The following is a 15962-nucleotide window of genomic DNA, read 5'->3' on the forward strand; positions in this document are numbered from 1 at the left end:
CTTTTTTTCAGTGAAAGATTCTTCACTTAATGGAAGGGAATTGCTAGATCCAAACCACAGCCTCCCCCGTTGCTAATTTTTGGAAACAAAACCAGCAATTTTAAGAGAATTCTTAAGATTAATTCTCTTAAGAGAATCTGAAAAGGCTGGAAAAGAACAGTAGCTACTTTAAACTTCTTCTAGAAGAATACTTTAGCTTGTCTAGAATTTTTTTTAAAAAAAACATGTTGGCAATCAAAGTAAATACCTTAAAAGTGTAGCTATTCAATGCTACATTTTATAAAATAGTATCATAACCTGAACCATGAAAAGGAAAGTAACAGTACATAATTTGACTGAATGTGCAATTGCCCTGTTAGCAGTTGGAATACTTGTATTATCAATACAGTAAAACAGGTAGAATGCATTTGAATTTGAGATGGTTCTTTTGTGGATCTGTCATTTAAAAAGATGCCAGCTGCTGGTACATGGGTGCTCATGTAACAGATTTGCCAAATGTACAATATACCGTTTTGCCTCTTTGCAAGACATGCAAAAGGAGACACGATACTTTCCTAGTTGTGCATTTTGAAAGAAAAAGGCCCTGATTCACATCCGATTAATATTTATTTATTTTTTTAAAAGCATAGACTGCCTTTTCAGTATTAGTGTATGCAATGTATGTGCTTTTAAACACTTGGAAACCAATTCGTGAATATAGAACTGTAATATATAAATCAAGCCATAAAGTTATGCAGCACATATACAGTATGGAACAAGGATTTGGCAAGGTGTAAATTTTGTGATGTCTATGCACACAGAAAATTGAATTCATAATACAGTCCAGGTCAAGAAAAGGCAGTTTGCTTTGGAATATAGATTGTTGGAGAACAACAATATATATTGGAGAGAGCCACTCACACTTCCACTATTGAGTCTTAACTGTTTCATGGACTGCAAAATCGATAGCACATGCTTCTAATATGCTCCTATGTAAATGCAACTACACAGTGCTCTGATTTATAAAACATCTGGTGACCCATACATTTCAGGTGCCTTTGGTTAGAATTAGAGCTAAAGAAGTGATTTTTAGATGGGAACTTTGGAGGCTAGTTTGCCATTTTTACTATAGAAGTTCATGGCTGCCAAAGTGAGATGATGTTTTTTAAACTAAAACTCTTCAGTAGTGCAGACTGCTATAATGGAAATTTCAGTGAATGCATTTCTAGACTGTGTGTGGACTATATTTAAAGCTATGTTTTGAAATCTCAACATATAAGACTCATAGTCTACATACAACAAAGATTTCAAAAATTAATTTAACGAACAGCAACAGGTATCCTGGTAGCCACAGACTACATACTTATACCATGATACTCTCGACTGCATTTACTTCCCAAGTAAGTGAGTAGAGAAACAGACAAACGCGAGCCACAAGATTTATGTTATCAAATATTTTGTTTTCTTTAAATAAAGGACTAAGATATAAAATATTCATCAGAATTCTTTACCAGAAAACACTGGGGTACCACTTCTTAATTTCTTGAATTTTTTAAAAAATATGTTGCCAACTTTCAAACATAAAATTGCAAACTGCTTGTCTGGGTTTCTGTTTAAAATGAAAATCACTTCAAAAGCTAACTACTACCATCTAGTGGATTCACAACATTCTTAACTCCAACTATGAACTTGCATATGCATAATCATCTTCCTGGAAAGCTTAACTAAACTGCTCTGAAGTCCCAGCTTTAATAAAGCAATGATAGCCGAGGTAATAACTGGCTGCAGAACTATCAGATCACTCGCTTCTTCATTTAGCCTATGTACTATATTAAATGTTTACCCAGAAAGCCATGCAGGAAAAAATAACTGAGAAAACTGAAGATTGTGTAAAATTAGTTATGCTTCCAAAATAAATACAAATACCAGCTCTCTTTCTAACATACTGATTGATCAACTAAATCTTTTGTTTGTTACCCATTTGCCACAAGATCTGGAAAGCATGCAGCTTTTCTTTTAATTTTTTGTTGGTCTAAGAATATAACATGCTCTGTGTTAAGAGTTCTGTGAAACTGAAAAGCTAGCAATCTTGTATTAAAAGCTATTGTATGCCACTTAAAATTGGGCAACATATCATTTTACTTATGTTGAATCTCTGAAATCTCCTAAGCATGCTTACTTACATAAAAGTCCCATTAAAACCAGAGGGACTTCCTTCTGAGTGAACATGGTTAGGATGGGACTGTTGGTGAGGAATTTCAGATGCTCAAGTAAGGCACATACTGCACTCCCAGTATTTAACAAAAGAGCTATGACTGAAACACTTGTTAATTAGCAAATTACTCAATCAACTGTGTTACTATTGGACTTATTTTTTTTAAAAAAAGCATTTTCAAAGAATCACTTGAAACTGAATGTCAACTGAAAAAAAAAGTTTGCTGTACTGCAGCTTCAAATCCACCAAGGGAAATTCTACAGGATTTAGAAATGAAAGGGGAGGAGAAAAATCTTTCAAAACACAAGGCTATCTCTGTGTGATTCTATAGGAAGGTGTGTTTTTTTTACCCTATCAATATGTTATTGTATAACATGAAATGTATGCTATGTAGCTTACTAACCAGACCTCCCCAAAGCAGTTGCTGAGGACAGAAAAGCAGGCTCCAAGTGGTTTTCTTGAACATCTACTTTCTCATTCAAACTCATCTCACTTACAGGTTAGCACAGTGCTTTCATTGTATATACAAACAGGACAGGAGGCTTTTAGCCCATTGGCTCTGTAGCCTTCATATCCAAGACTCATCAATTCACATTATGTCACTCTCCCATTAATCTTTCAGATACTCTACCTCAGGAAATCCATCTGAAACAAGTAATCCCTTACAGTACTACTGGCACTGAAGAAAGATTGAACACAGATCCTAGCAGTTCTGCTACCAATCAGTCCTCCTTGTTGGTTTACCTTGGATTACTGATCTTTGAGATCTGATGAACACCAACATTCACAATTTTAAGTAGAGGCTTGTGTCTATGAAATCTGCATCATTTAAAGATGGTGAATTTAACAGTTTTAGACATCGCTGGACAGATTGGCTGAGAAGCCATTAGAAATGCTCACATGTAAAACCCCTATTTCTCAACTCATTTTACTCACTAAAAAGTGAAATAGCTTCATCAACCTTTACATTTTTGTAATATTTTTGGTGGTTTAAAACAATTTATGAGCCATCATATACAGAGTTTACTGGTTAAAAAGTTCAACCAGATTTTGTATATTAGGGAAGCAGTACAGAAATTCTGTGGAAATAGATACCACTGTGATCTATTCATAGTTTCTTCTGTTTATTCTGTAAGACCCTCTCATTTGCCTGAGGCTCGGCTGCCTCAGTAAAGCAAACAATGGAGTTCTTGCTTTTATTTACAATGTCCATTTGGTATATTGTAAGTATCAGCTCTTTGTTTATTCATAATTTTATTCCATTCAGAATCAGTGTTTTGGTATTATATCAGTGTCTTAGTATAAATTATATAATTATTTTAATAATCACAAATTATAGACAAGACTCTGTTCTTGGGTTCAGTGGCTTTATCACACTCTAGTATAATTAAAATGGAACCATGGAAAGGTCAGTAGTGCCTGTAAAGGAGGATAGGATCATAGGAAAGACACATGATTGCTGTATCCACAGGATGATGAATCCAGCTCTCCATCTCAGTTCATTAATTAATTTATTTATATTATTTATAGTTCACCTTTCTCATTGATTCTCAAGGCAGATGAGTCTTAAGGCAGATGAACAGTGTGAGTTATCAGTTTCAAAGCCATTTCAATAAACAATGTAATAAGGTATATAAAAGCAAATCTGCGAAGTTTTAAAACAAACAGAAATCCAATACAGACCTAAAGAAATGCTGAAACAGAGTATAAATAATTCTAAGCCTGACATATTAAACAACACAGAAATTACCTAGTAGGATCATATTTACAGCAACAGACAGTATGTGGTAGTATATAGTCTATAGTCCCGTATCCCTTAACTAATACATCTCCTTGAGACCACTTCCTTACAGTACAGCCCAAATTATCACATAAAATCATAGTGTAACTAAATTAATTATGGTTAGAATGATTGTCTGAATGAATGCCATTCAACAACCCAGATTAGTAAAGATCCATCAAAAAAGGATTTGAAGTTAGTTGTTGTAAAGCAGCAGTTTTCAACCCTCCCAGTTTCAGGAAACCCTTTCCCATTTACACATCTGCCCTGGAACTCCAGCATAGGAAGATTTTAGGGAACCTGGCACTGGCCAGGCTCGGGGCTTACTACTCTATCTTATTAAAAAAATATGCCAAGTACTCTCCCAGAGCTGCAGGCGGCAGTGGAGGTTTAAGAGTAATGAGCAAACTGTCTTTTAGAAAAGCTTGCCCTCCAAGCTTGATGAGGTCCTGCAAAGTTTCCAGACAACCCTAGTATTGCCTCAGAACACTGCCTAAGAGAAGGACCTGTTTCTAAATCCAAGTACAGCAGGATTGTTGCCAAGACCCTTCCATTTCAGTCATTCCCTTCTGTTTCAGCCTTGGCCCGAGACCTGATCACACAAACAAGTTTACACACATTGCCTTAAGCATATCTGCCGACAAAATGCAAAGAATATCCTTACCTTTCTCTGGGACCCCAGAAAAATGGAGACATTACCCATTAAAAATTATTTCACTTTTAACATTTATATTTTAACCATTAAAAATAAAAGAGTGAAGAAGCTGTAGAAATCCAACACATTTCACAGGGGAAGGAATTTTTAATCACACCAAAAATCTTATTTTTATATGTCATATATTTACTAATCTACTAATGGTTACAAGCTCTACTGTTTTATCATTATAAATAATCACTGTTGGTTCCTTACCAATTCGAGTGATTTTATTGTAGGAAAATTCAAGATTCCAAAGATTACTGCAGCCATATAAACCATGAATTGACGAAATTCGGTTTTTGTTCAGAATTAGAATGCAGAGATTTTCTAGATTGTCACAATTGATAGTTTGAATATTGTTTTCCTGCAACAAAGCAAGAAAAGGCAAATTGACTAAATACAAAGATTAGGATGGAGTTCTCTTGGAATTACAAATGATCTTCAGACTACAGAAATCATTCCCCTAGGAGGAAACTGCAAGCTTCAGAAGATGGACTCTATGACATTACGTACATCCCACTCAACCTTCCTCCCACCTCCAAACTTGGTTGAATTGAATCTGGGGGGTGTTTTCAAGGTGGGGTGTGTGTATACAGCTGTGGCTTGCCGAAGGTGTTTTCAGTGGTGTTCCTGCTAATAAAAGGGCAATGCTGAAATCACTCTAGCGTCTGAACCCACTACTTTACATACAGAAAGCCCAATCAACCAAGAGCTGTTGCAGAGCAATTGCCATTCATTTCATATGAACTGGCACGAGAGCTTATATCCTCATCTTCAAGCATCACACACACATCTTGTGATGCATGAGGATTACTCAGAACCTGTATTTGGAAATTTGTTCCTAGTGATCTGTGTGAGCCACAGTCACAGTATTACATTTTTACCTGTCCTTCTTCCATGGAGCTCAAAGAAGTGTATGCAGTGACTCTCACCATCGAATATGGAAGCACAATCTCTGTCCTATGATCAGGGGTTAAATTAATGTCTTACCACTATTTCTTTCTAACTCAGTTGGTTTACCGCAGTAGTATAACACAGAAAAGGATATCACTTTGATATATGGTTGTTGTGGGTTTTCCGGGCTGTATTGCCGTGGTCTTGGGAATGTTTCCTCCCCGTAGAGGTGTTCGATGTATTGTCAAAGGCTTTCACGGCCAGAGAACGATGGTTGTTGTGGGTTTTCCGGGCTGTATTGCCGTGGTCTTGGACCAAGACCACGGCAATACAGCCCGGAAAACCCACAACAACCATCGTTCTCCGGCCGTGAAAGCCTTCGACAATACACTTTGATATACTTTGTATACAATCAGAACATGGCTTTAGGGACTGGAAACATGTCATAGGGTGTCCTCCTAGCCTGTCCTTGATCACATAAATTCCACTCATCCTCTCTACCCTGACTGGTAATAGATGGTTTACTCAGGATCCTTGAAGTAAGTTTGGAAACACAGGCTTATTTTAACCAGGGTCAACATTTTACAGCGACCCAAAAAGAGGGGAACAGATAGACATGATCCAGAAGTTCATTCCCAATCTTTGAGCCCGTGGTATTAATGAGGGAGGCCTCTGCACCCTTTACTCTGAGTACAAATACCATGTATTCTGAACTTTAAGAAGCAGCACAGATATTCAAGTCTGTTGGCATTGTGTTCAAACTATGCTTTTAAAGCTCCTGTGATACATTTATCGTTTATATATGCATACATTCAAAAATACTTTGTAAGAACACAGTAGAAGTAGGACAGGACAAAATACTGAGGCAAGAGCACTACAATTCATTTAAAAATAGTTTCTTCTTCAAAAGGGAAAATAAAATATTTAGTACCTCTACATCTATATACTTCAGATCTTTACAATTGCTAAGTCCTTCCAAAGCAATTAATCCACAACGCCTGAGACTCAAGAATTGAAGTCTGGCACATTGTGACAAAGTGGAAAGGCTGCAGCCAGGCAAATCTTGAAATGTAACCGTGGTAACCTATGTTCATGGAATAAGGAAAAAATATATAGTTTAAATTATACATGTTACACATAATATATGCATTGCAGTTCCAAAGTACCCAACATCTGGTCACTGACTGTGCAAGAAAAAGTTGGGAAAGAAATCCAAAATTATACTCTAAAATTACACCATCCATGAACCATAATGGAAAAACACACCTGAAATGTCTCCAAACCTTTTACATAAAGAAATGCATTCTGCCAACATTTGTTCCATGCGGCCGCAACTTTCTTTTTCTCCACACACCAAAACACAGCCTAGCTGCAGCCTCTAGCTGGTTGTAGTCTTGGAATCTGTTCATTCCTTCCTCATGTCTGACATTTCAATAGTGTGTTGCAGGGGGGCCTACATCCATATGCAACTGGGGAGTCCAGTTGTTATATTAGAGAACTGCTAGGATATCATGTAGTTTCGACTTAGTTCACAGTAAGAATATTATTATACAAGCAATTAGACAGGTAACAAGTGAGTGATGCACAAGGACTTGTGAGGGGGACTTATTTTCCCCTCCCCCACTATTTCCTCTGTCCCTTTTATGAAAGCCCCTATAGCTTGTCCCTGCTTCCTTTTCTCCTGTCCACCCACCAGACAATCTATCTTTATCTGCACCCATCTTCAGCTTTCCCTTCTTCTCACCCCATCAGCCTTTCTCTGGGAAAACTCTACTCATTTCCAGCTGCTGGGCCATGCCAGCTGCCAGCCCAGTTGCATAGTGGCACTCCTGCAAGGACTTGTGAGGGGTACCTCTCTTTCCTTTGTATCCCCCTCCCTATACTATTACCTCTTTTCCTCCTTCGAGCAACCCCCCCTAACCCAATGAGGTACATTAGACTTGAAAATGTGTAACTGGCCCAAGGTCAGCCCCCGAGATTCCATGGCAGAATGGGAATTTGAACCTAGGTGTCCCAGATCCTAGACCAAAACTCTAACCACTATACCACAGTGGCTTTCATGGGGATGGCTGCTATTAAACAGTAGCAAGCAGCCTGAGTAAGGCATGGAAGTTAGGGAACAGCAATTTGCTCAGTTGCTGCTACCAGGCTTAGCCCTATTGAGTCCCCCCACAAAGGCCAAAACAGTCATAGAAAAGGCCCTAACCCCTCCCCCTGCCTTTTCCTTACAGAAACTAAGGCTAGAAGGCTTGCCAATGCTGTTTCAGTTGACTAGCAATGACCACTGAAGGCATTTGTTTTTTAAAGGTACAGGCACTGCTTTTATTTTAGGTTTTTTTCTAAGCCCCTAAGTTTTTTTCTTCAGATGTTTCTGTAAACCCAGGGCTTTTCTCAGATTTGCAGAAAAATCTGTATTTTTGAAAAACCTGTCTAACGGTTAGTACTTTCAACACAAATAGTGTTAATTTCTTACTTCTTCTAAGGAGAAAAATCTTGTCAGTGCTGTCAGTAGAGGTGCAGCACGTACATCCACTCACATGGATCACAGAATACAGCTTTAAAAATGTTAGTGTATATATTTACCTGTTCTAGAGTGTTCCAACGGCCATCCTGGATGATCATGGCGGTGCTCAGAGGGGGCATTGAACTGGCTGAACATTTCCGTGGCTTGCTTCTTTCAATTACTTTCTTTTTCTTGTGCTCACTATAAATTCTAGACCAGGATTTGCATGTTTTCATCCACATTAATCTCTTCTCTTCAACCGAATCAGAAAGTAGGTTTGATTTCTCAAAAGGTTCAACTGATATTTCACCTTTGACCCAAAGATCATCCACTTCACTCTGAACTTCTTTTTTTGCAAGTTCTCTACTAATGTTTTCTGACGCGTATGATTTCTCTGTTTGTCCAGTGTTTCCAGAACCTAACTGAACATTCATGCTAATGTGAGTGCTGCGTGCTCCACTCTCCTGAACAACTTCTACAATCTCTGCAGGAACAACAGTTTTGATATCAAGAGTTCTTGTGTCACTACTCTTCTGATAGTCTGCAGTAGCTGAACCACAGTCTTCTGCATAAAGCATCCCATTCTCTACTATGTTGTTGTTATTTCTCTCATTAAGAAACTCTGTCTTTCCAGATGTTTGTTTTTCTTCTGAATTATCATGCCATAAGCAGATTTTAGTGTCTGGTTTTTCTTCCTTTAATTTAATTTCCTGTGTCGGGAAATCTGTTGCTTTTGCAAAATTTGTTTTGTAAAATTGTTTTAATTTTTCTGCTGTGTCTTTCTCTTGTTTATTCGCCTTTTCAATTTTTCCTTTCTTCTTTGCTATTTCCAAATCTTCCCCTTTATTTGTGGCTGCCACCCCAGTTTCCATTTTCAAAGTTTTCTCTTCCTCTTCTATTTCTTTCTCCTTTTGCACTAGTTTCATATTTTGACCTGTATTTTCAGTCCCTGTATTTGTGGCTGCCATTCCAGTTTCCGCTTTCAAAGTTTCCTCTTCCTCTTCTATTTCTTTCTCCTTTTGTGCTAGTGCCATATTTTGATCTGTATTTTCAGTCCCAGTTCTCCTTGGCATTTCTTCAGCTTCACTGTCCTCTTTTACTTTTTCTATTTCTTGCTCTTCCTGTACCATTTTTATGGCTTTAGCTGTATTTTCAGGTTCCACTTCCCATTCAGTTAAACATTTTAGACTGCACCTTTCTCTCTTTGCATGTTCTAGCAACATTACTTTTTCTCTTCTCTGAATTCTCACAAATTCTTTCTTATTTTCATATTCTTCATGCCTTTTCTCCCTTTCCGCAAGTTCTTCCCTTTCTTTTTCTTCTCGACTTTTTCTCTCCTCCTGCTTTTTCTCTAGAGCCCTTCTCCTCATTCTTTCTTCCTTTTCTCTCTGTTCCCTTTCTATTGTTTCCTGCTGGTCTTTTTGCTTTTTCAGTTCTGCTCTCCATGCTTTCAAGACAGGGGCATAACTTCTATATACTCGGAATGCTCGAAAGGAAGCTTGGATTTTTTGAGCTGCCTTATTCTGCCGTTCTAGCATCTGTTGTTTTTCCTTTGCTTTCTGTTCTTCAAAGGCCATTAGTTCCTTTTCTATTTGCATGTGTAAGTTTTGAATCAATTTCTAAACCAAAACAAGAGAGGAAATACTAAGGTAATAACTTATAGTGTGGGTACACATCAACAAATGACCATTGACAGTTGCATATCATTTATAACTGTCCTAGCAGTGTCCAAAAAGCAGTTCACTGTCTCATCTGTTGAGAGTCAGGATGACCCTACACTGATGTCATATTAAGCAACTTTATCATATACCAGCATAAACAGAATACAGAAAGAGTTTCTCTCTTTATTATTACAGCACTTAGCCAGTACATTAACCATAAAATTTAAGTGCACAAATACAGAAGGACATAATTCTAAGGGAGCAATCCTAAACAGGTGTACTCTGATGTAAATTTCATTTAATTCAATGTGGCTTTGTCCCATAGAGTGTCTTTAGGATTGCAGCCACAATCTTAGTTGGACATTGTTACTTCCTTTCCCCATCAGATGCATGCACATTAGGTCCCTTTGTAGGTAAGAAAGAGGATAATTTTAAAACTATTAGGTCCTTGATTTGCATTCCTTTGGTCTCTAATTGAGTTTTCCTACAATGTCATCCTAAGCAGAGTTACACTCTTCTACCTCAACTGAAGTCAGTGAGCTTAGAAAAGAGTAGCTGTGCTTAGGATGACACTGCTAGCCAACCAAAGCAGCAATGACTATGACACTGAACTAACAGAATTAGATTTTAAAACATGTTAAGTGTTTCATTTCACAGGACAGATATATTTTCAAACATTCAAAAATTAAACATCAAGGACTGCTTAATATTACTCTAACAAAAGGGGATACTATTAGAAGAAGTTTCACATGTTTAACTGTTATTCAGATTTATACAGACAACAGGCTTTTAATTTACAGCAGTTAGATGCATTAATGAAATTATTATGCAAGTTACAGGCTTATTTTCCCACACAGAAACCATAATGCCATCTTTTCTCCTTAAATATCAGTTATTGTCAGAATTCATGCATGGAAATTACCTTGTGCTGTATCAATTTTTCTTCCCAAACCTCCTCCTCTTTCTTCAGTGCATCATCCAAAATAGTTTGATGTTGCTGCACAAAACACAGAACCTTATTAATATCACTTTTGAGTACTTTAGTAATATTAATGATCATCAGCACCTGGCAGTCACTTTAACATACATGTATATTATAAATAAGCAAATCCTTTCATGGTCATTGTAACCTATTGGGAGAGAGGAGGAGGAATTTTATATCTGTTCACAAAACAAAGGTGAGGTTTGCCCCTCCTCACTAAAGAAATAAAATAGTTGTTCCAGGCATGGAAGCTCTGTGCATGCACTGGAGCTCCTGCATCCAGAAGCTAGCCCAAGGCATATAACTTTCCAAAAACCATACAATATTATAACCACTTCATTTGTTATAGTTCCTTAAAGTTTAGCTTAGAGAAGTTCAAGAGATACATATTGATACTCACTCTGGGATAGCTCTAATCTCTACAATGTCGACCAACAGCTTACCTCTCCATTTTAGCACATGCCAAGACTAAAATGTTGACCATAAATCTATATTTATGTGCATAAGAATGTATAAAAGAGAAAATGCTGGAGAACTCTAATACATAAAGTGACAAAAGTCCAAATGAAGACAGAGCTATTGGCGTCACTCTGTAGAGACATTTTATTACTTTGGTGGTTGGTACTTTGTTCTTGTCAAAAAGAGAAGGAACTATAAACAATATTTTATGAACAACACTTAGGATAATCTGTGTTGTACCACAACTAAGGCAATGGCAAGCTACCTCTGTTAATCTCTTTGCCTTGAAAATCCCAACAGGGGCTATCTTAAGAAAGTTACGACTTGATGGCATTTTCCACCACCACTGCCAAAACTAGTATGATTTCATTTGTCGCCAAAAAAAGCTGGTTGCTGTAACATGGCTCTCATCCAGTAAGGTTTTTTAAATATATAACCTACATTACTGATATTAAAGACGTGCTACCAGACAAACATGTTACAAACAATTAAGTAATTTACTTAAGTTGCATCTAGTTTATCAATCCATTATATGTTTATATTATACTACAAAATTTGATTCTATGCATGCAAACCAACAGAGATTAAGACATTTCCATTTCAAGTGTAAATATTACCACATGCAACATTTCTAATTTCATTCGTTCTGCTTCCAGTTCCTCTTGCCGTCTCTGTCTCTTGTTTATTTCAATCTTCTTTTCCATTTCTTCCATCTCTCTCTCCTCTTTCAGCTTCTTCATTTTGTCATCATCAACTTCTTTTTGCTTTTCCAGCCGAAGCTCATATTCTTGCTTGCACCTTGCCTCAACTTCTTGGAAAGTAAAGCTAATGGCCATGTCACTGCCATCTAGAAGAAGTCATTCCTGTCAATTTCATAGCACTGAAAACACTGATCCATAATCATAATTCTCAGTTCATGAGAATTTTAAGTCATGTGAACCATGTTATCAAAGTAATCATTTATGTCTATGGTAACCTCATCTAGTCCACTTTCTCCTTTTATAATACCACTAACAAAATAACCCATATCATACTGGGTGAAGTACGCCACAAACCCAGAAAGGAATTGCAGGCTCATGGTTAAACATTGGCCTAGACCAGCAGGACTAAAACCTCATCTAAGCCACAAACTCACTGAGTGGCTTTGGGTAAGTCACTGCCTCTTGGTAAAGCACTTTGCCCTGTTATTATAGTAATGAGGAAACAGCACGAAAATATACCATAATGGAGATGTTGGTAGGATTCTGTCTATTTCAATTTTTCTATATTACTATTTAAGATCTACAGATTATAAATCAAATATACACCGGAAGCAAAGTTGAAAACAGGGTTGCACCTACCTGTAACTGTTTTTCATTGTGTGTTCTTCTCTGCAGGCACACATGGGAACTGCACATGCACAGGCTGGCCCGTGCATGTGCAGTTCCCATGTGTGCCTGCAGAGAAGACATGACAATGAACACATATGTTATTTAAAAAATAAGAAGTGACAATTTTACTTCAAAGAACATGAAAGGACATAGCAATCCTCTTCAGGAGAGACAATTGATATTATTTTCATAGAACAATTACTGTAATTCATCTCCTAGCAACAAGTGGGGGGAGCTTTTTCCCCTTTCAGCAACAACTCTACATCCCCTTGGGGGTAGTACATGGGAACAATTCAGAGTCTGCTCACTCTCCCTCCATGAGCACATGTCTGGACAGAAGCAGATTACAGAGCAGACACCAAGCTAAATGGATATAATACAGTATCTAGAACGCCAGCTCTCCAATTTCTGTTTACCAGCAGAGCTGTTACCATCAAGCTCTGTCTCTCTTCCCACCTAATGGATTTGCCCATTGATGGTCAACAGATTTCTTGTTAACAACCTAAGTTTAAATATTGGTAGTATTTTGTATGATTTTCTGCTGTTGTTTTTGACACTGTAAGCCACTTAAGTCTGCAATGAGCAAAAAAAGTGAGTAAAAGGTGTCTACATAGATAAATAAAATCAATATCCTCCGTTATGAAATTCATAAGGATGCTTGTAAAACACCTTTCTAGAAGATGCTAATTATGCAACTAATAGAATGGAACTGTATTTCTGATCATATAAATAAACAAACTTTTTCACTCATCCTTTTCCCCCCACAGGAAGTACATTTGAAGAAACAAGAGCTCTCCGGCAGTTTGTACAAAATTTTGTTGACATTTAACTAATTTTTTTTCCTCATCAAAGGTTTTTATGAAAGTGTAATTCATTTTACTTCACAGCAGCTTGATCACTTACAGAACTTTCTTCTTATTTACAAGTCACACTGATTTTAATAGGACTTGTTTCTAATAAATGCGCTAAGCCAAATGTACACCTGAGAATTTGTTCGGAGTGAATTGTTCCTCTCTGCCCACTCTGTACTTAAACATATTTCCTCCACCCCATTTCCTACTATTCACAGCCATTGTTCCCTCTCTGCTGATGCTGTAGCACCATTTTAAAAGACATTCCCCCCTCCTTCAGTACATGATCTCAGTCCAACAGGGATCATGTAGTGAAAAGTGATAAGGTAATCAGATTTGACTATCTTAAGACATCTACGAGGACCAACAAAGCCAGTTCAGGGCAATGTGCTGCTGGAAACATTTCCTTCATTTTAAATGGGCTTTCTTTACCTTCAATGATATCTTCACATTAAAGATGGGCACAAACAGCAATACGACCCAAAAAAAGCCACAAACAGCCCAATCTGCTGTTCATGAACAAGCTGTTTGTGAGGTCTCATTCTAAATGAACAGGTGGTCGTTGCAAGCCTCATTCGTTGCTGTTCGTCAAGCCAGACAGTCTGGCACCCGCAATCAATTCCCCTGGCAACTTAGGCAGGGATTGTCTGAATTCTGTCTGAACGCCTGCTGTTGCCCTGGAAACCCCAATCTAAGCCCAAATTAGCTAGATAGGCAGGTCTTCCTTCCAAGTGTGGAGCTCCAAATTTGTTACAAGGGAACAAAGACCAGGGGGGAGGGGGGTCCCAGCTCTGGCTTTGGAGAGGGAGAGACAGCTGCTGTTGGAATTTTGATAGAAAGACAGGGAGAGTGATTTGGAGCTTGAATTTTCTTTGTGTGTGGTGGGATATGGATCTACCCCTTCAGGTCCAGGGCTGCTGCCAGGCTCTGGGACCAAGCTATTATTTATTATTGGTACTTTTCCTGGTGCCTGCTCAGGTCAGGTTTCTGGGAGTGATACATTAGGGATCTTGACCAAACTTGGATGATGGCTGGAGGAGAGCCTGCTGGCCCCCACGAACATCCAACCACGAACATGTTCATGAGCAGGTCATGCTCATAAGTGTTTGTGAGTCCCTTTTCATGTATGGCAACGAACAACAAACATCATGTTTGGGTTTTTTTTTCTGTTCGTGCCTATCTCTACTTCACATAGCACAACTTGATTATATGCATAGTATAGTGACATAATGGGTGAATTGTCTCAGTATTTCTGAAAAGAGAAGTGGTTCCTGAGCCTTGAGAAAAATTACTTCTCCTTTAAGCTTAGCTTCACTAACATTTCTCAACTTACCTCTGAATAAACGTGATTAGGTCCAGGTCACAGTTTTGCTTACCTATCAATGAACAAGAATCAACAATTTCATTGGACAGAATGCTTCCATCATTGCTGAGTTCAACTGCATTCTCTATCTCCGTACTAATTTGTAATTCCTCATCTTCTATTTCTGAGAGTACCTAAACAACAGCAAATATTTACAAAATAATTAGGTTTGGTACTATTTAATGATAACAATAACCAAAGCATAAAACAATTTGTTGCATGAAGAATTGCTATTAAAAGAGTGTGCAGTATCAAAACTACAGTTAGAGAACAGATGTGAGGAAAAGAAGCTTGGGAGCAGCTGAATTAGGTCCAGTGCAACACCATGTACAAGGAGTCCTGTAAGAAAAGCAACCATCTCAAAAGTGTTCAGAAGAGAAGGACTGAATAGAGTTTCACACTATTTCCTACTATTTGCAGATCCATTTGATTACATGGCTCAATGTGTAAAGTACCAGGATCTGTACCAGGAGAAGGAACTGTGCATACAGTTTGTAACCCAGCTAGAGACACTCTGGGAGTCAGGAGACTGGTGCATCACTGAGCATAGAGTTGGGATGGCTGCTGGCATCTAGATGCCTTAGAGAGCTGAAAGAAGTGGAGCCCATAGGTTAGCCAGCTGTTCTGCCACAATCTCTCACCCCTAAAGATGAGGGATTCTGAGAAAGGAACTTGCCCCATTAGGAACTTAAACAATGGGAAAAATAAGCCAATGCTAATGATCAAAACAATCATAAAAGCCAACAGCACTCTTTGCTCTAGTTCTTCATTTTTCCAAGAGGAAGCTCAGTTCAATAATGGGCTGTACTCTTGATTCAAGAAAAAGGACTCCAGAGACAAACTGGAATCAGGACAATATTGATATGCTATATTTTATATACTGTTTCAAGTAACAACCACCAATACTTCCTGTTGGTACTAATTCCATCAAAATGAATGGCTATTATACTGCTAGTATTTATTAGGCTGCATAGATGCCTTCCACTAAAATGGGGGACGTTCCTTGACTTATGAAGAAACAAAGCCCAACAAACATCTATCAAATCTAATATATGGATTCTTTTTTTAAAAAAACAACAACAACAGTACCCTCTTCTTTAATTCGTCTGGATCTTCATTATATTCAGAAGCCAACTCAGCCAAGCAGTTTGAAGTGCTGTTAGGGACTACACTGTAGATATCGCCTGCAATGAAGAAGGTGCATAATT

General features: G+C 37.9%; 1 protein-coding gene across 1 annotated transcript in view; it reads right to left on the bottom strand.

Annotated features, from left to right (window-relative positions):
* Window positions 1-15962, bottom strand: part of LRRIQ1 (leucine rich repeats and IQ motif containing 1) — a 159177-nt gene that overhangs the window by 136733 nt on the left and 6482 nt on the right. Inside the window, exons 4-10 of the mRNA XM_054989427.1 lie at window positions 15844-15938; window positions 14768-14888; window positions 11788-12017; window positions 10652-10726; window positions 8149-9687; window positions 6497-6649; window positions 4885-5035 (exon numbers count right to left, since the gene is read on the bottom strand). Coding sequence (XP_054845402.1) covers window positions 4885-5035; window positions 6497-6649; window positions 8149-9687; window positions 10652-10726; window positions 11788-12017; window positions 14768-14888; window positions 15844-15938 — 2364 coding nt within the window. The remainder of the gene's footprint in view (window positions 1-4884; window positions 5036-6496; window positions 6650-8148; window positions 9688-10651; window positions 10727-11787; window positions 12018-14767; window positions 14889-15843; window positions 15939-15962) is intronic.

The sequence above is a fragment of the Eublepharis macularius genome, chromosome 9 (assembly GCF_028583425.1).
Source record: "Eublepharis macularius isolate TG4126 chromosome 9, MPM_Emac_v1.0, whole genome shotgun sequence".
Lineage (NCBI taxonomy): Eukaryota > Metazoa > Chordata > Lepidosauria > Squamata > Eublepharidae > Eublepharis > Eublepharis macularius.